Genomic DNA, 20,698 nt, shown 5'->3' on the forward strand with positions numbered 1-20,698 from the left:
GTAGGTATTGGTTATAGGTCCCTAATTTTTCCTCCCTAGGTATCTTCATGGGGAAACGAGCGATTCGTCCGTGAACTAGTTCGAAGGGGGTGTAACCAGTTCCATTATGTATACTCGTATTATACGTAAAAACCGCGAAGGGGCTTAATCGATCCCAATCGTCAAAACGCTCCGAGTATATTCGTAAGAAATCGATTAATGGTGCATGGCTTCTTTCAAGAGACCCATTGGTCTGAGGTCTATATCCGGAAGTTGTTAAATGATGGATTTTGAATAAGTGTAATAATGATTCTACTATTTCTGAAAGAAAGCTTGTCCCGCGATCTGACAATATTGCTCTAGGGGCACCGAATTGACTTATTAAGTGTCTGGCTAACGCATCAGCGATAGTGGTTGCTCTAAGGTCCTTTATCGGCACTACAATTAAGTATTTGGTTAGATTGCATTGCATGGTCAGCAGGTGAGAGTTTCCACCAGGAGTGGTTCGTAATTTTCCTACGGTGTCTATTGATACTTTGTTGAATGCCTCGATTGGTGTGTCCGTAATCAGCATCGGCTCCTTAGTCTTGTGGCGATCAATTTTCTTCTCAAGACAACTTGGGCATTTTCGTACATAATTTAATATTTCCTTTCGCAGTCCTGGACAATAATATCTGGCTCGAATTTTTGGTATGTCTGGTTAATGCCCTTATGGCCACCCACTAGGCTGTCATGTAATGTTTTAATTATTTCCATCCGCTGGTTTGCCGGTGGGAGAACCATGTTTCCATAGCAAACAATTACTTTTATAGGACTCTTTTCAAAAATTCTTATTAATATTTCCGTTAGTAATCCAGGTCCAAGGTCATCAGTATAGTCCCCTCGTCTAGCTATCCGGAAACTTACTATATTTCTTTTAATCAGTACCTTCTTCAAATTTGTAAGTCCAACTTTCATAGCTTCTATAGTAATGGAATCATTATATCTGTCTTTTATAACTACAGACAAAATATTATGGTTTTTATATTTGGTTATTAATATTTGTCCGACCTTAGGTTTCAAAGATTTCATATTACGTAGGTCTATGGCTCCAATTTCACTTAATAATTTCGAGATAGTAGTTTGGTTATTACAGTCTCGTGACATAAAATGTACAATGTTATCTCGTCGATAGGTTATACATTGTTGGCTCGTGCTTACATTATTTTGTAAGATATATTTCGCAGGTCCTATTGAAGAATTTCCGCTCCCGGTTTCACTGCTCGAACTCGGGTTCTTATAATCTTCCGGTCTTCGATATCGGTTAATTGGTCCTGTCGGTGGTAACGAGAAGAATAATTCATCATCTATTGGTGTTTTCGAGAAGTGTAACTCTACAGGGCTCTCGTTTCTAGGGTCTGACTCTTCGGGTATACCCTCAAGCCCTTCGAATCTTACCATGAGTCGAGGTCCTTTAACCATAGGAGTACTTCTGGCTCCCGGTATTCCTGTCTTAATAGTCGGGGTTCCTGATATTTCTCGATATCGTGGTTGCCTTAAGGTTTCTTCATCTTCCTTAGTTCTCTCGGGACTTACTTCCTTAGTCCTATCCGAGAGACGTTGATTTTCACCTTCATCCGGGCGATCTATGTCCGAGCCACTGTCATGTTCTAGGTGAGTTTCCATTAATTTTTGCGAATCTTCCACTAGCTTCGTTATCCTATTCGCCATTACCTCATCAGAATCGTTTACTTCATCATATGGGTCAAGCCTCCATAGTGTCTCTTGTAGTTCTTGGGCGGGCTCGTCTCCATCTGAGAAATGAGAGGGCATTTCTATTCTCGCGCAAAGCCCATATCATCCCAATAATACGATTCATTACCTAAGCTTTTATGTCTTTGTAAACTGGCTTCGAATTTTTCTGCCGATTCCCACACTTCGTTTACCGACAAACTAGTCCTCTGTGCCGGGGCCCGTTCTTCACATCTTTTAGTAGAACTTTCGTTTTCTGATAATTCATCGTCTTCTCCAGAGTTCCCGCTGGTTTAAGGTCCACTAACTTCTAGCTCTATTCGTTCAGTGAATTCTGATTTATCACTCTGACTTTCATCACTTGAGTCGTCCCCCTCCGTTTCGGTTTCTTTTCTCAGCCCACTATGTCGAGGATCTTCTATCGGGGGTCTGTCATCCGTACTGTCTTGGACATTTTTCGGATCTTTATCCTCCATCCTAGTTGAGGATATCAAGGGTCCCTGAGAGGAGCTTGTTCGTTTCATTCCGATTTCACTGTCGGAGTCTGAAACACTGGCACTAATGTTTTCCTTCTCCAGTCGATCTAAAATATCCTGTACCCGTTTGTGTCATCCACTCGGCAGATATTGTCGAAAAGACGAATCTTTAACGAACTCGTTGCTATCGATCTCCTTCACGGCAACTTCGATGGCAGATTCATCAGTCGGCGTTACTCCTTCCCGCTCTGTAACTGTAGGCGAGGTTTCCTCGTCCAATTCACCGGTTTTCAATCCGGGATCGTCTATCGCCGCATCCGATGTAGTTTTTCGTAACGCCTTTAGCCTCTTGGGTAAGGGTTTATCCTTGTCTAATTTAGTCTCTTTTTCAACTCCCAATTTGAGTTTAGAAGTGCCGGGTCTGGGCTCATTCGGTAATCGGAGAGTTTTTCCTGTGGTTTTCACAGGCTTCTTGCTTCGGGTTCTTTCAGCAATGGTGCTATGATCTAAATTTGGTTTTTCCTTATTCGTTTTGGCCCCAACAGGTCTTCATCTTGTCCTCGGCTCATTCGAAATCGTATGAGCCCTCTTACGTTTACCAATCGATTCCCGTGGCTCTCCTGTCTCTTGTTCGTCAATTTCTTTTCCTCCGGTCTTACGTTTTAACATCATTACCTGAATCTTCGAAATATTTTCATTCAGCTCTTTCTCTTTCCGAGCCTTCTCGTCCAGATACTCCTGTAAGTTAATCGGATTCCTTGAAAGCGCGTCCGCATTGCAGTTTAATTTTCCAGGTTTATACTTGAATGTATATTGGTAATCTGTGAATTTAAACATCCATCTCATAAGCCTTTGTCCTGGGTCCTTGCGGTTATGCATAAAGTTTAGAGGTTCGTGATCAGCAATCAGGGTAAATTTCTTGCATAAGAGATAAGGTCTAAACTGATTCATCACGTATAAAACCGCAACACACTCCTTTTCCGTGGTAGTATAGTTTCTTTCTGCTTTATTTAACAACCTAGAAAGATATGCTACAGGCCTTTCATGACCATCCACTTCTTGTGATAAAACTGCTCCTATTGCGTAATCCGAAGCATCTGTGGTTAAGGTAAAGGTCTTCTCAAAATCAGGAAAAGCTAAGATAGGGGCCTCACAAAGCATCCGCTTCAGCCTTTCAAAAGCCTCTTCCTGTGGCGGTCCACAGTCATATGCTTGATTTTTTTTCGTTAAGTCGCTGAGAGGCTTGGCTATCTTCGAATAGTCCTGGATAAATCGACGGTAATATCCGGAGAGTCCAAGAAAAGATCTGACACTTTTCACTCCATTGGGCGTCGGAAATTTCTTTACGGCTTCAATCAATTTAGGGTCCGGCTGAACTCCTTCCGCACTGACAAGGTGTCCCAAGAATTTTACTTCTTGACGTAGGAAATTTACCTTGTCCGGTTGTAAGACTAATCCTGCGTCGGTAAGTCTCTCAAACAACTTCCCTACCTCAACTTCATGTTCGTGTAAATTCTTAGCGTAAACTATCAGGTCATCCAAATACACTAACATTTCTACATTCAGCAGTCCTCGCAGCAACGCATTCATCATTCGTTGAAACGTCGCTGGCGCGTTCATTAGTCCTTCCGGCATTCTGATATAATGAAAATGTCCATCAAAAGTAGAAAATGCCGTCTTCTCCCTGTCCTCAACTCTTAAGAGAATTTGTTGAAATCCACTGATTAAGTCAAACGTCGAGAAATACATCGAACCTCCCAACTGATCTAGAATATCAGCAATATTGGGTAAAAGGTAGGCATCACCAATAGTCTTTTTATTTAATTCCCTAAAGTCGATAACCATCCTCCACCTTGGTGTGCCATCACTTGACGGGCTTTTAGGAACAATCCAGAGCGGCGAGTTATAAGGTAAGTTAGATTCTTCGATTATTCCTTCCCTTAACCGTTTTTTTATTTGTTCTGATATAAATTCTCGGTGCACAGGAGGATGCCTATACTGTTTGGTATTAACTGGTACTCTGTTTTCTAAGTGTATTTCATGTTCTATCAAGTTAGTACATGGTAAAGGTTCTCCAGGGAGTAAAAACACATTCGGATACTTCTTCAATAGCCGTTTTGTGGGTGTCCTGTTCTGATCAATTGCAATAATTGATTACGCCGTTTCTCGGGTTGGTCCATAGTCCGCGATCCCTGAAGGCTACCTTCTTGATCTCAATTTGTGTCACTAGAGAATTCCGACTTGTAATATTCAAATGGAATAATTTCCTTTGGGTCCACTTCTATGGTTACTTCTCTCTCATGGGTATTGATGGCCATAATCTTACAGGTCTCATGATCGTTAATGACTATGCCTTCCCCAAGAAACACTTTATCATCCGCCACATTTATTCAAGAAAAATTCAAATTCAAATACCCTTCCGTGAGCCCATTCTTTAGCAAATTAATCTGTATAACTTGGCGAGTCCTTGGTGCTAATGTATATCGTACCGTGTCAACGGGCAGTCCCTCATTGCCATTTGTAATCTTATTATTCGCGTTCTCTTTACAACCCAGTTGTTCTATTCCTCGATCTAGGTCCGCTGCAGTTTCAATATCCGATACCTCATCTTCACGAGCTTTAATACTCATAGCTTGTATCAGATCATCTTGTAATCGGTCAATGGGAACGTCATTCGGTAAAAACGATATCGGGTTCATTACGTCGCTATTTACCATTAGGCTGTTATGATAATACGAAATCACTGCATCGGTATCGATCAAGTAATCTCTGCCTAACATCCCGTCCTCTTCAATAGGAAAATTATTCCATACTATGTGGAATTTTGCGGATTTTCCATTAATCGTTAATATCGCCGTACCTATGGTCGGAACGGTGTGTGCCGTAATACCGCTCAAGGTAGTGACCTCCCTCGGATCAAACCTCGTAGTCCAATTTAATGCACTAAACTTAATTAAGTTTACGGCCAATCCATTGTCAACCATGAACACGGTCCACTTTTTACAGGTCTCCGGTATACGAAACCTTACTCTTGTTGGCGCATAGATCTGATTATTTCCTGTGCCAAGTCCCCAATTTGAGGCAATTGCGATGACTGGTTCGTTAACGATCGTGGATTCTTTAGTATTGTCATTACTTTTGCTGGGGGTACTCCCGGTTTTTCAAACGTCGATACTTCCTGAATTTCGGTCAACATCGTCTTCGCATTCGGTTGAGCTTTCTCTTGATTCTGGCGGCACGCCTGACAAGGGCCCGTTCCATTCACCGCTGGGCGAGCCCCATCTGAGTTTAAATTACTTGCATAGTTGTGTTGCTGGTACTTTGGGTTAGGTCTAAGCTCGCCTCTTTGCTGCTGGTCGTAAGCTATCGTTCCATAGCGCTTTCCAGACGGATGGTGATAAGAGTCTATATCCGGGTTATATAGCCGTCCTGCGTGTGGTCCACTGTCCTGATAATTTTTGTAGCGAGGCTTCCAATTCCTATTTTGGTTCGGTTTCTGCCCTTGGGATCGAGTCTGTTGCTGTCATTGATTATTCGTATATGGTTGCTGTCCTTGATTCCTTTGTACAAATAATTGTTGGATTTCTGCGGGTAATTCATCCCACTCATCCTCTAGTTGTTCCTCTTGGTCGTTTTGTTGATCTTGAACGAAGTTAACATTGAGGCTGCGCAATAAATTCGTCCACTTATTAGGGTTCCACTCCCCATGCCTCGCCCTTGATTTATTTCTGGTTTCTATACGTAATGCTTTCTTATAAGCATCTTCCAGGGTTCTGGGCTGTTTAATATCTACTAAGTCTCCTATCTCTTTTGGCAATCCATCTATGAAGATCTTGACAGTCGAATTGCGCATCGGGGTCATCATTGTCTTGGTGTAGTCTCCTCCGAGCTCTTCTTTCAAAGCATTCTGTGCACAGTTCAAAAGGATGTTTATCCTGTCATGAAAGTCCCCAACAGTGTCCCCTTGTTTCATACGCAGGATATGGATTTTGGAGTCGTAGTAAGCGAAGTCTTTGCAAGGTGCGAATCGTTCCTTTAGGATCCTGATTAAGTTACCAACTGCCTTAATGGATTTTCCATAAATGCAGTCACGCGCAGGTCCTCGTAACTTAGCAATTAACAAGCGGACAAAATTCTGTTCCTATGGATCTGTAACCAACGCTCTTCCATTGCGGATATCCTGGATAAAGTCCTTGAGCGGCACATTTTTTCCATCGAACTCCGTAATCCCTTGTATTATATTTTGTAGGGTAAAACTTGCTGATATAATAACTGGAGGGTCGCCGACTCCATTTCGTTATGATCCTAGGTCCTATATTTTTTCTTCTTTTATTTTATTTTTTTTTATTTTTTTTTAATTTTGTTTTTTAAATTTTATTATTTTTTTTTTTAATAATAAATGGATAAAGCCGATAATACAATGATTATAATTTACTCAAATAATCATTGTATTAACAAAATACCAATTATAATTATTGATTAATTATAATTAACAATTAATGATTTATTCGAATAATAATTACCAACAAAATAACAATTACTATCATCAATCAGCAACAATTTATTATATATATATTTATAAGTTTCTATTTTAATAATTAATTTATATTGTTCCATTAATCAATAAATAAATTATATTAATAAAATATTATTCCTAATAAATATATTATTCTTATATTAATAAATACTTTTAGTAGCAAAAGTAAATATAAAAATAATTAAGGGAAATTTTAATAACCGAATGGCACGGGACTATGCCAAGTGTCAGTCCCCTACTACAACAGGATAAAAAGAAATAAAATATTTCGCAGACGCGCACGTCAAAATTTTAAACGATCGTTCGTAAATCAAGGGAATTTTTCTAAGCCGCGTTTTGACTTTCAAACATTTGTCAGCGAAGGATCACGTTGCCAATGCTATTCCGTCAACTAATCATGAAATGTGGGAACGGAGAAAAGAGACACACCCGGTTTCAGACGCGAACACTCTGATTACGCTTACGCGACCGAAAACGAAACTCCGATGAATTCCTGAGCGCCCGATCGTGTGAGAGAAAAAAAATAATTTTTCCGCGTCCCCGGCGTGGCTTTAACTCGCTCAAAAACGAGCGTCCTATTACCCGTATCGCGTTTCAAGATATGAGAGAGAGAGGGAAAAAAAAATTTATATTAATAATGATGAAAAAGACGGCGGATTAATTAATATGTATTAATATTAATTAATACGCGTCAATATATTAACACTACGTAATACTATATATTACACACTAATCAATAATACATATATTCTAATAGTATAGCGTATTAATACTTATTACATTAATACTCGTGCTACCCAATATATAAATAAATTTATATGGTTATTCGATAAACTATCGAAAATGTTATCAACGCGAGGGAAAAGCGAAAAGACCAAGTCTGAAAACCACGCTCTGCTACCAATTGATAGGTGACAACTCGCGCGAGTCGAGTTTGTCCCGTACGGAGGCTCTTTTAACAGCCGAGCGGCCTTAGACTCGGGCGGTAGTCAGGCTTTCGGATACCCCGGCCCGTTCCCGCGTCGATAATGAAATCCGTGTTAATTATAATTTGGCACTCGATATCGTTTTTGTAAAATAAATAATTGAACGTTTATAACGTTCTTCGGTTATTTATTAAAAGCAAAATTGTAATAGCGACTCTCTTTAATATAGTGGGGAAGCATATGGATACACTTATGGATGTTTACAATTATAATATTTATTCTAGTCTCTTTTATAACATAAATAAATTAAGCGGAATAGAGATATATATATCCTCAGACGCGTAATTTTCGCGTTGCGATATCTAGTATTTTTTTTGGTTACATAAAAATATAATAGTATTACTCACTTCGTATTATTATAGTAAATATAATTTGGTCCAAATTATTATTCGGTTCGTGATATGGCCAATCACCTTTCCTTTCAATCTAATCAGATTCACTCGGTCCAATATGTTTTTACAATGCTGTAGTAACGCGCAAGACAATGATAGTTGCTATGATTTTATTTGTCTAAAATTTTCTTTATCCAATAACGTAGTAACAAGCAAAATAAAAATGATAATTCCTGTGACTTTCTGTTTATGCAAAATTATTGAAGCAATCGCACTCGATACTTCTAATTTTTGATTATAACTCAAAACAATTAAAACAACTCAGACTTTTATTATAGTTTTAGTTTCAGTAGGAAAAGAATATGCGGCCTTCTTAATTGAGCGCTCGCTTCTAACTGACTAATTCTCCTTCCTCTGCTTTCGCTGGTTTATTATATAGCCTTTATCCCTAGCATACCGTCTCTCTCTCGCGTATATGCTTCGGATGTTTACGCTTCTCGTGGCGGGTCGTCTTACCTAGCTAAACACGCTGACTGCAGCATGCAGTCCCAGCATGCTGGCTCAGCGTGAATCAGCCTCTACCGCTCATTCCCACCGAGTCGCGCACACGAATACTGCTAGCTATGCTATGTCCGAACGGAAATCCCAAGAGCAAGGTCTTATTCGATAGTATATATTTGTAACATAATAAGACGTCACGTAACAGGTTACAATTTTTCTACAAAATTTATTTATTACAACGTTTCAATAATAACATAGCAATAATAATTTCATTTTTTATAATACTAATAACGCTTGTAATTAATATATTATCACAATCTGAATATAAATTTCAGTTGTAAACAAAAACGAAACAATACTAATGTGATGTTCATATCACTTATAAATAAAATAATTCGAACTCTCGTATCTAGCTAATGAGTAAGAATTTGTTTCCAGTAATTTTACTCTACTTGTCAATAAAATAGATAAATAAATCAAATGTAATCAATAAGTAAATCAAATATATATAAATAAGTACAATATTTCGAGGAACGTCAGACAATGCCCCATAAGCAGAGCTAAAGTCTTTCTTTGATAGGATATAATTCGGCCCAAGTTTCTTATAGCGCGAGATGTTCTATAAGTCGAGCTCAAATTATAAGGAAGGGACAGTCTTGCTCAGTTAATCACAATGAGAGAAAGAACTTAGGTATAATCCAAGTTTATTCAGACTCATGCGCTCACCTTGCAAGGCTAGCAGTGAATGTTTAGCCTGTGCAAAGGTGGGTCTATTTATACATAGATTTTCCCGCTTATTTTTGCAGGAGAGATTTCATCGAAAATTCGAGAGACATTCGCGAATTTTGAGAAATGAGTTTTCTTAATTTACAAGTAAATAACCATTAATATTAAGCTTTTAACACATGTAAACTTTACAGAATTTGTTATTTGTTGATTTTATACAATATACAATTATCGCCAATAGTGTCGTCAAAAGTTATTAACTAATAAAGTTAATTAACGTGATATTACAATATTTACAACAGAAAATTATTAAATTTTCATATAACTTTATAGTTGATTAATTTTGGAAGTATTCTCTAAAAATAAATATTTAAATTAATTAATAACATTTGAATTATGACTAATTTTTCATATTTGTAACGGTTTTTTCTAATCTTATTATGCAATTATTAGATTAATTATCTAAGATTTCTAAATCATAAAGTTATCATTATCAAGTATAAACTTAATATTTTCGTTCTATATATAGCTTATTGTTTAAATAAATTATTAATTGTTTATTTACTAATAACAGTTATTATTCAGCTGTTATTAATGAAACCAATTCTTACTCATGTTCTATGCTTATTCACTCTGCATATGAATTATTTACATTTTTCTAATATTTCATATGTTAACGTAATACATAAATCAACTTTGCATATTGATATTCATTATTATTTCATAATTGAATGTAATTTTTGTTATTATATTATGAATCTATATGCTAAAATCTATATAATCAATACTTTGTTATATTAAATTTATCTCTAATTAACATATTTTTCTTAATATCCAAAATCATTATATCTACAGTGCCGGTCAGCCACTTTTACCCCCCCCCCCCGGGCAAAATCAGTCTAACTTCAAAGTTTTATATCTCTGGTAGAAATTAACGTACAGAGACGCGCGTGGGTGCGTTTGAAAGGTCTTTCGGAGAGCTTTCAAATGATATGACTCACGGTTGCCATCGATTGTTTTTTTAAATTTTGCAACAATTATGCAAAATTGAAAATTCTGAAATTTTTTTATTATTTTTGACAATTAGCCAAATTTGGAAATAAATCGTACGAAAATTTGAAGTACACCATTTTTTATCTATTACCAAGCCCTATCTGAATTACTCATCAAAAATTTATTTTCGTCAAATATGACGCGCGCACGGGCATTTTTTCCTGGGAGTGACAGTTTTTTTCAACATTTTTTATCTCCGTCAAATTGTAACAATCGAACAAAATTTATAGGAGAAAAAATGTTTGTTTTTTCACGTAGAATACTGCAATAATTTTTTTTTCGGTTTTTCGAAAAATTTTTTTTTTCGGTTTAAATTATTTTTCAAGGTCGAAAAAAAAAGATTATTTTTTTTTATGTAATTTACGATACTTGTTATGTAGTATTGTTGAATGGGTGGAAAAAAATTTTTTTTTGTGGTTTCTCATCTTTTTAGCGTACCGACTGTGAGAAAAAAAAATTGAAAAAAACCGAAAAAAAAAATTTTTCGAAAAACCGACAAAAAAATTATTGCAGTATTCTACGTGAAAAAACAAACATTTTTTCTCCAATAAAATTTTTTTCGATTGTTACAATTTGACGGAGATAAAAAATGTTGAAAAAAACTGTCACTTCCAGGAAAAAATGCCCGTGCGCGCGTCATATTTGACGAAAATAAATTTTTGATGAGTGATTCAGATAGGGCTTGGTAATAGCTAAAAAATGGTGTACTTCAAATTTTCGTACGATTTTTTTTCCAAAATTGGCTAATTGTCAAAAATAATAAAAAAATTTCAGAATTTTCAATTTTGCATAATTGTTGCAAAATTTAAAAAAACAATCGATGGCAACCGTGAGTCATATCATTTGAAAGCTCTCCGAAAGACCTTTCAAACGCACCCACGCGCGTCTCTGTACGTTAATTTCTACCAGAGATATAAAACTTTGAAGTTAGACTGATTTTGCCTGAGGGGCGGGGGGGGGGTAAAAGTGGCTGACCGGCACTGTATATCTATTACTTTGTGACGTCACGCTGTTTATTTTGATTCGACTCTTATTTGTATACAATCGCGTAAACAGTGAGGTAGCGCCGCTTAATGTATTTATTTGAATAAACAGATAGATACGTTAGACTAGTTGCAGTAATTCAGTGATTTAGTAAAGAGCTCATAAATGGGACCGTTTTTACTAATTATTTAAACGTTTTTTCATCGAAATGTCCACCTTTGTTTACTATAACTACTTTACAAATTCGAGGCATTCGTGCTACAAGTTTCTCTAAAGTTTCTGCACTTATTTTTTTCCACTCATTTTCTAAGATATTCCAAAGATCCTTCTGGGAAGTAGCTGCTACCTTCCTTACAGCTCTATCTAGATCATCCCACAATAGTTCGATAGGGTTAAGATCAGGAGAGTACGGTGGCCATTCCATCACAACTAATTTTTTTTTTCATCTCCAATTAAGCAAGATAACTTTTACATAACTTTGAAGTATGCTTTGGGTCGTTATCTTGTTGGAACGTAAATTTGCGACCAATTATTCTCGTTCCGGAAGATACAACATTTTTTTCAAGAATTTTTTTGTAACCTTCTTTTTTCAACTTGCCATCAATTTTAAGAAGGTCACCAACTTTAGAATCACCAAAACAACCCCATACCATTACTGAGCCGCCACCATGTTTAACCGAAGCACACATATTTTTCTCTAAATGTTTTTGCTTATTTTTTCTTCGCACAAAACATCTGCGTTTACTACCAAAAACCTCGAATTTGCTCTCATCAGACCACAAAACTTTTTTCCAATCATCAATGGTCCAAATTTTATGTTTTCTGGTCGAAGCCAATCATTTCTTTTTATTAATCGGTTTTCGTAAAGGCTTTTTAATTGCTATTCGACCGTATAGTCCATCTTCATGAAGTCGTCTCTTTATCGTAGTAAAACTAAGTTTAACATCATACGCTTTTTGAGTTTCAACAGCAAGTTCGGGTGCCGTGAGTGTTGGATTGTGTACTTGTACTACAAATGTGTTTATCAGTAGCGCTTGTAGTTTTCCTAGGCCTTCCTGAAATTTTTTTGTTTTTGATATTTCCTTGAGTTATGAATTTTTTAATGTTATAATCAACTGTTCTTCTTGGAATATTCAAAATTTTGGAAATTTCATTATTACTTTTATTCACTTTATGCAAGGCTACTATCTCAGATCGCTCTTCAATGCTTAAGTTTCTTTTTTCGTCATTTTTAATGAACAAAAAATACATGAATAATTTACTGACTAGATTGGACACATTGATATTTCACTCATTAAAGCTGATAAGAGACTGAATTTCCATACGTATTCTCTGCTATATGTATACATTCATGAAAGTCAAGTAAATCAAACCACGTAAACACTCAGTGATTATCACAGTGATTATCGGTGAGCACAATACTGTAGAAAGTCATTAAAAATGAAAACAATGCAAATTCCTCTGTTACAAACGTCGAATACAATAAATGTATCTTGTTATCATTGTTTGTAAGCCCATTCAGTTATAAATACTAGTTACTTACTAATTTTATTAAATATATGTAATTTCAGTGTTTTTTCTAGAAAAATTTCAATTCTAAAAAACGTGAAAAAAAAAATTTTTTTTGTTTTAAATTCTGAGTGGCGCATTTGATAGCTCTTGCAAAATACTACATTTTTTTTCTGAAAGTTTTTTCTTTAGAGTTGAAAATAAAAAAAATACAGCCCATTTTTTGAAAATCCTTGTTTTTATATAAAACACCATATAGCTCATAAAAAATAAAGGTAAAAAATTTTCCGGATATGGATTTTGTAGCTTTTTGGAAGCTCTATCGAATGGCTTATACAGTTTTTCCATCGTAGAATCCGTTATATAAATAAATCGGGGTCGAAGTTAATGTGAAAAAATTAAAAAAAAACAATTTGTTTATGACGTCACAAGTTGTACAAAAAACAAATAAAATCAATTATGTTTTACAACATTTGAAAGGTCTTGGCAAGACCTTTCAAATGAGACCCCGCAGGATTTTCTAGCTCTTATAGAAACTAAGCCATAAAACTCTAAAGTTTTGATGATTTCAGCAAGGGGATGGCAAATCTTTATGGACGGTAGTGTGTATGCACCGGTGCCGATCAACTCAATCCAAATTTTGACTGGGTCGCAACCCAGCCAATATCCCAAAACTTGGCTCATCGAGCATATCTCCCAATATCCTTGTCGGCAAGGGCGCGGGGAAACTATTTTCCAAACAACCATACAAAAACAGCACATGTGACACTGAATCTCAGCAAAAACTGTGGAAAAATCGGCATGACCGTGCGATCTCTCTTTTCATTTTTTTATCTTTCTTTCTGTCTCTGTTTTCTTTCTTCTTTTGCTGTCTGTACCTTTCTCTGCCTCTCGTCATCGTGCTACGCCTCAACAAAGACAAACATGAATACATGTTCTGCACACACACGCTCGCAACTCGGCACGGTGAACGAATCTCGGCGAAAGCCCGACAGCAGAATGACGGCCAGATCGCGGTTTTCCGTTACACATTATTCACTAATGGCAGTTAAACATCTAATCAAGTTGGTTCGCCCCCTAACATCCGTGTTCACTGCCGAGTGAATAGTGCTAAACCAAGGTCTCAACATAGCCTCAAATACTGATTGAAACTCAATACTTGTTTTGACTAACTCACTTTGTGGCTTTATTTCCCTTTCATCATTTAACTTTAGTTAAAATATCAATCTTTTCATCCTTAAAATAAAATCAAAATTCGCTTACCTGTCCAAAACTCAATCTTCTAAGCTCATAAATTTCTTCTAGATCTTATTACATCGCGGCATAAAAGGTAATGAAGTAACTAATCTTGCAGCTAAAACTGCCTTTAAATGTAAGTCTATTGATATGAAGATTCCTTTTACTGACTACTTTGAAAGTATAAACACTAATTATAAGACACAAAACGAGGATATTATAACGTATAACGAGCGGCCAGACCCTCGTTATGTCTCTCTCTCCCCGTACATAATTATAATTATTCCTATATATATAATTATCTTATAATTATCTCACTTGTATGGCAGCTAAAGGTAAGTCAGAGAGAGCGCTAATAGAGGCTAGGGAGAGAGAATTCGGGAGGCCGGCGCGACGCGCGCGAGTAAGAGAGTGGGGCAGGACAAAGCCGCGCGATAAGGACTCTCTTGTACCGGCGACTTCGAAGCACGTGGACGTGTGACGAGCGGCTATATACGTGCTTGCGATCTTTTGCTGTCCAACTTTTCGCAACTAACTTTTGTGACTGACATTTCGGTTGCCTGCGAATACGCGAGTGTCCACTTGGTGTAAGGTTTCGGTGCCGAGATTGCCCCTAGTGCCTTTGGTGGGCTAGTTCCTGCGACCACGCGTGCGAGCCTTTAAGGCCGCCCGCCTCTTGACTGCATCCGAGCTGCACACTGCGCGTCATCGCGAGCCACGCGCGAGGCTGAGGATATCGTCTGCAGGGCTAACGCCGAGATATTATTGTAAGTACCATCTCGAATACGTGTCTCTCTCGCTAGCTTTTCGCCACTCTCTCTCCCGCTTACTCTGCGTATTAATTTTGTATTATTCTCCGTAGTAAACTCGATGTTACTCGTATATCTGTTTTCTTCTTTTGCGCTACCTTTTTACCTATCGTAAGCAATCCCGTTCCGTCCGGCTTTCGCATCTGAATTTCGTGATCGCTCCGAAGCGCCCATAGGACTAGACGACGCTCTCCGCGGGCCAAGGTAACAGACGCTGCACCACGACGTCCCAGTTGCCGCTGGGTTAGGCTTTGCGCAGCCTATTACGAGGCCCACACCGAGCTGTTTTAATCCCCTCGTAATTTATATAACGAGTGACCCGCGCTGGGTCAAAACCCCGTTATAAACGAAGCAAGCAGCGTCCACTGGCAAACAATACTTTCACCTGTATTATAACAAAACTAGATCTTCTTGGTTTAGTACATTAAAATTTATAATAGAAGAGTAGTTGTTTTTCAATTAATGTTTGACCACGACTCTATTTACCAAATTATTTAAGTGCAGATTCAGAAGGCAAAAAGGCTTCGGCTACTAAGCAACCTGTCGGGCGTACAGATTGCGACGCTTACACATGAGAGAGCTTGGGATAGGAAGTAGAAGGAAGTTCAAAATTCAATCTCACAATTATAGATCCCAATGAATACAATTACAAACAAAAATTTTTAAAAATGAAAATAAAAATTACAATATTTATTAAAGAGGAAAAAATTAAAGAATAATAATAAATATAATAAAAAAGCAGAAAATTTTTCGTGGCGTGACCCGATCAGACTAACGCTCGCAGCGAAGCAGTGTTCATAGAGAGTTGCTCAACCGCTGCAAATCGGCATTCCACAGCTTGCACAGACAGCAAGAGGCTAAGGACGACAAGGAAATCGCTACTAAGCGGTTTTCTCGTCATATAATAACAGTTAAATTATGTTAATTACTCAAAATATTATTCATGATAAAAAAAATCAAATTTTCTCTTTTTTAAAGTATACATGATTTTTATAAAATATTTTCTAGAGTTAGCTTTAGTCGGGAATTCCACGACCGCATGTTTTTCTCTAGAGTGGATGTATAACGCACTTTTGCGCGCTCGTCCTGTTTCTACGGTGTCATTTTTATTTTATATGATTCAGCTGCAAATTGTATAAAAGCAGTAAAAGAATAGTACATTATACTATGTAGGAATAAAGTAGGCTATTTCTGTGATGAGTAAGGTTACCTTCAGAGACAAAACAAAAAATGACTATTTTAACTGCGATTCGGTCACAATTATTACATTCAAGGTTAGAACCTATTAAAGTTAGAAAGTCTTCTACGCCATTTGTGAAACACAATCTACCCATGACCAGGAATACATAACTTTACGTTTGAATTTGGGTAAACAAATACATTACTTTGCGGCGAAGGATGTAGAAAAAATGAAGATATAAGATGTTAGTTTAGTAGTCTCTCAAGATATTCAATTTTCTAGTTGCTTACAATTAAAATTTGTAATTTAACATTTCTTTTTATAATCACGAAGCGAATTTAATTTATTTCTTTATTTATAATTATTTAATTATTTATAATTTAATTTAATTTATCAATTAACTATATCAGAATCATGCAAAATGGAATTCATAGATACGAGTGTCTAGAATTTAACATCTGGTCTGAATTACCGTCTCTGAAAAAATTTTAAATGATATGTATGAAATGATAAAATGACAAATATTTAATACAAACAGCTAGCCAAGTCTGCTTCTCAAGACGCATATATGTAAGTTGAACAGATATCTACATTACCAACATTGAGCTATAATTGATATTTTATTATACGTATTGATATTTTTAGTAATTCAGACTATATTTACACACCAAACAAAGTATGTAATCAATATATAGGTTATTTACACTGCGTTACTCCACCGTATTATACGTAGTATTGTACTCAAAATGCGTATAACATTCAACCCAAGATGAAAACTGTGACGCAGAGTTATCTGAGAAACGATAATGAAAAATTTTGTTTTTCAAAAAACTTTCTCGAAATTATATCAATAGAACTAAAACTTTTTTGAATAAAAGATGATAATCTAAACATTTAATTATACTATTAGATATATCAGTAAATCTCAGGTGGAGACAGACTATAAAGACGATGAAACACTTTAAGGGAGTCCTGATTAGCTAATTTGTTGTATGTAGTATCGAGTGTGGCCAGGCTTTATAGCTATTTAATGCCTACTCGTATGCGTGCCATGATCGCGATTTTTGATATTTCATAAATATTAACGAATACATAATCATGTAGTTAATGAGCAATCAGTTGTGTAAATGTACTATTTATTTATTAATAAATAATGCATACAAGTAGGCATGAAATAGCTATGAAGCCTGATATAATTAATGATTTCATTGCTTAAGATCTTTTTACTTCATATAACGACGTTTTATTTCTATACTTCTTTTACATATAGCGGTTTTTCATTTATATGCTTCGTCCATATTAAGTGGTTTTTTATAATAATTTTTTTATATTTTCAGAATCAACGAACAATAGAATTATTTAATCTTGCAATTCAACGTCAGACAAAAGAAATGCTAGATAATATTACAGGTTTTGGAATGGATAATCACCTCATGGGCTTACGTTACATAGCTATGGAATCTGGAGAAACCATACCAGAACTTTTTAATGATGAAGCTTATAAAATCACTCAACACTTCACTCTTTCAACCTCACAAGTAATAATATTAGATATGTTATTAAAATATTAAATAAGTATCTGAAATATTTATTCAATTGAAATTTGAAATACTTGAATTATGTTTTCTACAGAGAAAAAAGATCATTATTAATGAACGTCAAGTGTATGAAAAACAAATTACCTTTTGGCTACTTGATACCAATTTGGAAATCAACAATATTAGTTTGGACAACTCATATTATTGTTTCTCCGCTGAAAAAAAAAATATAAATTTGGTACAGAATGTGCCAAATTTGTAAATGAATGTGTACAATATTGGGCGTATAAAAAAGTTTTATATAAATTTTATATACAATTTGCACGACATTTTTACAAATTTTGTTCTCAATAGTCGACGTCTTCTTAAAAATTGAATAAATAAATATTAAATGGATAAATGACGTAGGCAGCTTATTTACGAAAAATGAAAAAAATACAAGAACATGTCGAGATAATCGCGACTTGAACCCGAGATCTTCACGTTGATAGACTATACTTAACTACTTTCCAACCGTTAACCGTTATATTACCTGAAAACTTAAAATTATTTATAAATTATTTGATAGTATCAATGTATATATTTTTACTGGCAACATCGAGGTGCGAAAGTGAGCGATTAGGAGAGAGAGAGGGTGCGCGCGAGGGTTTTAGATAGATGAACAGTATGATCTGATCCGTCAGTTGCTGAGGTCGTGTACTGAAAAATAGACTTTGCCATTAGTAAAAGTAAGTTGAGAAAAAAAAGCACAAGCACATGAAGTCAACACCAGTGTCGAGGCAGCAAAAGCATTCAGAAGGAGACGCAACCATTAGCGACAACTGCAGCATCAGCTTAACCTGGAGTATCCGGCGACAGAAAGTTAGTTCGCTCGGTTACGGCTGATCACTATAACCCACTATAACAACTCAGAGTAGGTGTACCTATTAGTATCCTTGATATACATCTTAGCTTGTACCGCGTGAATAATTTTATGCATGTGCCGAATAACCCTTCCGATAGTCGTGCTTAACGTTAGTCTGCGTATGATTTATACTTTCTCTCTCTCACCCGGATTATATCGTAAACCAATACGTAAGCGAAATTCTTTCGGCCCATATAAAGACTGTGCACTTTAATACAATTAAAAGGATCTAGAATAATTCACCGCCTTGCCATATTTAGCTCCTTATTCAACGTTAAATCCGATTCCCAGAATTTAAACAGTATAGAGGATTGTGGAAAATAAACAACAGCCCTTTTACACAATATAAGCGCCAAGAGACATCAGTTAGGTGACTTAAGGTGAGTTCACTCTAGGGAGTTATTTGAAGTTGGAGCTAAGTGACAGTCATGAAGGTGTATACACGTATTCTCATACGTAATTAACAGAGTATCGGTTAGCTCTGTATCAAGGAACTTTTGCATGATTAGCTTTTCTCCGTTTGGAAGATATACCCACCCTGCTACATTATATATATATATATATACAGGGTGATCCATTTTAAAGAAACCACCCCGAAATTTTCTACGGTTGGCATTCTACAAAAAAATTGTTCAGACAAAAGTTGTTTGGGACAGTGAAGGACACCTTTCCTAGAAATTGGATTTGACCTTGAGATTTATTTTCAAGGTAATTTGAAGGTCAAAATCATTTTTTGAATAAAAACCTATAATTTTGATCTCCGATTCGGAAAGAGCGAGAAATTCTACGTTCAGATGAAGTATTATGTGTTGGGTGCGGTTAATCCACCCCCACGAAAAGTCATGTAGAGATCAAATTTACTATTTTCTTCATCTATGCACAGGGATGATCGGGCAAGGGTAAAATTAGGTTTAATAACCCATAAACTCAAATAACCCAGTTTAACTTTCTTTCCAAATCCGAAATAAAAAGATGAGGTGTTTTGAGTAGCCGACTTGGTAGCCAGCCAAGTTAGGCAAATTTGTTAATAATAACGGAAGCTTATTTTCCATTTTTTATCCATTTTTCAAGGCTTTATTCCAGGATTCATTCAATATTTATTGAAGATTACGCACAATTTTATTTCATTTAATTAACGAAAGCTTATTTTCCATTTTTTTGCTTAGACGCCGTGTAAACTTCCTACTCGTTGACATTCTGTTATCTCTCGGGCCATATTCGTGGTCGACGTCTCTCTCTTCGTTCAATGATTCGGATTCTCACGTGGTTTGGGTACCGAAGCCTCCCTGGGTAATTTCGATTCAAGGCCGACATCGTACTGCAGCAAGATATTACCGTATAGTTATTGGGTTGGGGGAGGGGAAGATATTACGAGCAAGTTATTCGGTTATTACAATTAATCTTACACTTGCCCAATCATCCCTGTGCATGGATGAACAGAATAATAAATTTGACCGCTACATGACCGGTCGCGGTGGAAGGGGGTTAATCGCACCCTACAAATAATACCTTATTTAAACGTAGAATTTCTCGCTCTATCCGAATCCGGGATCAAGATTATAGGTTCCTATTCAAAAAAATGACTTTGACCTTCAAATAACCATGAAAATAAATCTCAAGGTCAAATGCGATTTCTGGCAAAGGTGTACCTCATTGTTCCAAACAACTTTTGTCTGAACAATTTTTTTGTAGAACGCCAACCGTAGACAATTTCGGGGTGGTTCCTTTTAAATGTGACACCCTTTATTTATATATATATATACATGGTATGTATTATTAATAAGGGATCAGGAAGCATTAAAATAAATAATTATTTCAAAATTTAGAAACAATTTATTTCGAAGATATAAAACATATAATCTTAATTACAGTTCATAACTTTCGTTTCAGTATATTCAGTCAGAAAATTATAATATGAGAAGTAATACTCATGGTTATTTAACGTTCAATAAATTAATTTCCACTTAGTTCTAGAAATAAATTTATAATGTATTTTTTATTTTTCTTTACACGTGGCTTCCTATATACATTTTCTGCTAGCAAAATAGTCAAAGCTTCTATGCCTCCAGTCTCATAAGCTTTCCAAAGTATAAGTCTATCTATTCCAGCTTTAGAAATGTTGGATTTCATACTTTTAGAAATCGTTAAATCCTGTAATGACTTCTTAAGAATTCTCGTATTTTCTTCTCTTTATTTTTTGGTAAGCATAAAATTGAA

The 20,698-nt window shown here is 36.0% G+C and overlaps 1 protein-coding gene across 3 annotated transcripts in view; it reads left to right on the plus strand.

Annotated features, from left to right (window-relative positions):
• LOC131663273 (vesicular acetylcholine transporter) overlaps positions 1 to 20,698 on the plus strand; it is an 897,411-nt gene that overhangs the window by 796,784 nt on the left and 79,929 nt on the right. For all 3 annotated transcript variants that reach the window (XM_058933589.1, XM_058933590.1, XM_058933592.1), the window contains one exon: positions 17,377 to 17,577. In XM_058933589.1, the coding sequence (XP_058789572.1) occupies positions 17,377 to 17,577 (201 nt within the window). The remainder of the gene's footprint in view (positions 1 to 17,376; positions 17,578 to 20,698) is intronic.

The sequence above is a fragment of the Phymastichus coffea genome, unplaced genomic scaffold (genome assembly GCF_024137745.1).
Source record: "Phymastichus coffea isolate CEN01 unplaced genomic scaffold, Cenicafe_Pcof_1.1 PCOF00032, whole genome shotgun sequence".
Taxonomy (NCBI): domain Eukaryota; kingdom Metazoa; phylum Arthropoda; class Insecta; order Hymenoptera; family Eulophidae; genus Phymastichus; species Phymastichus coffea.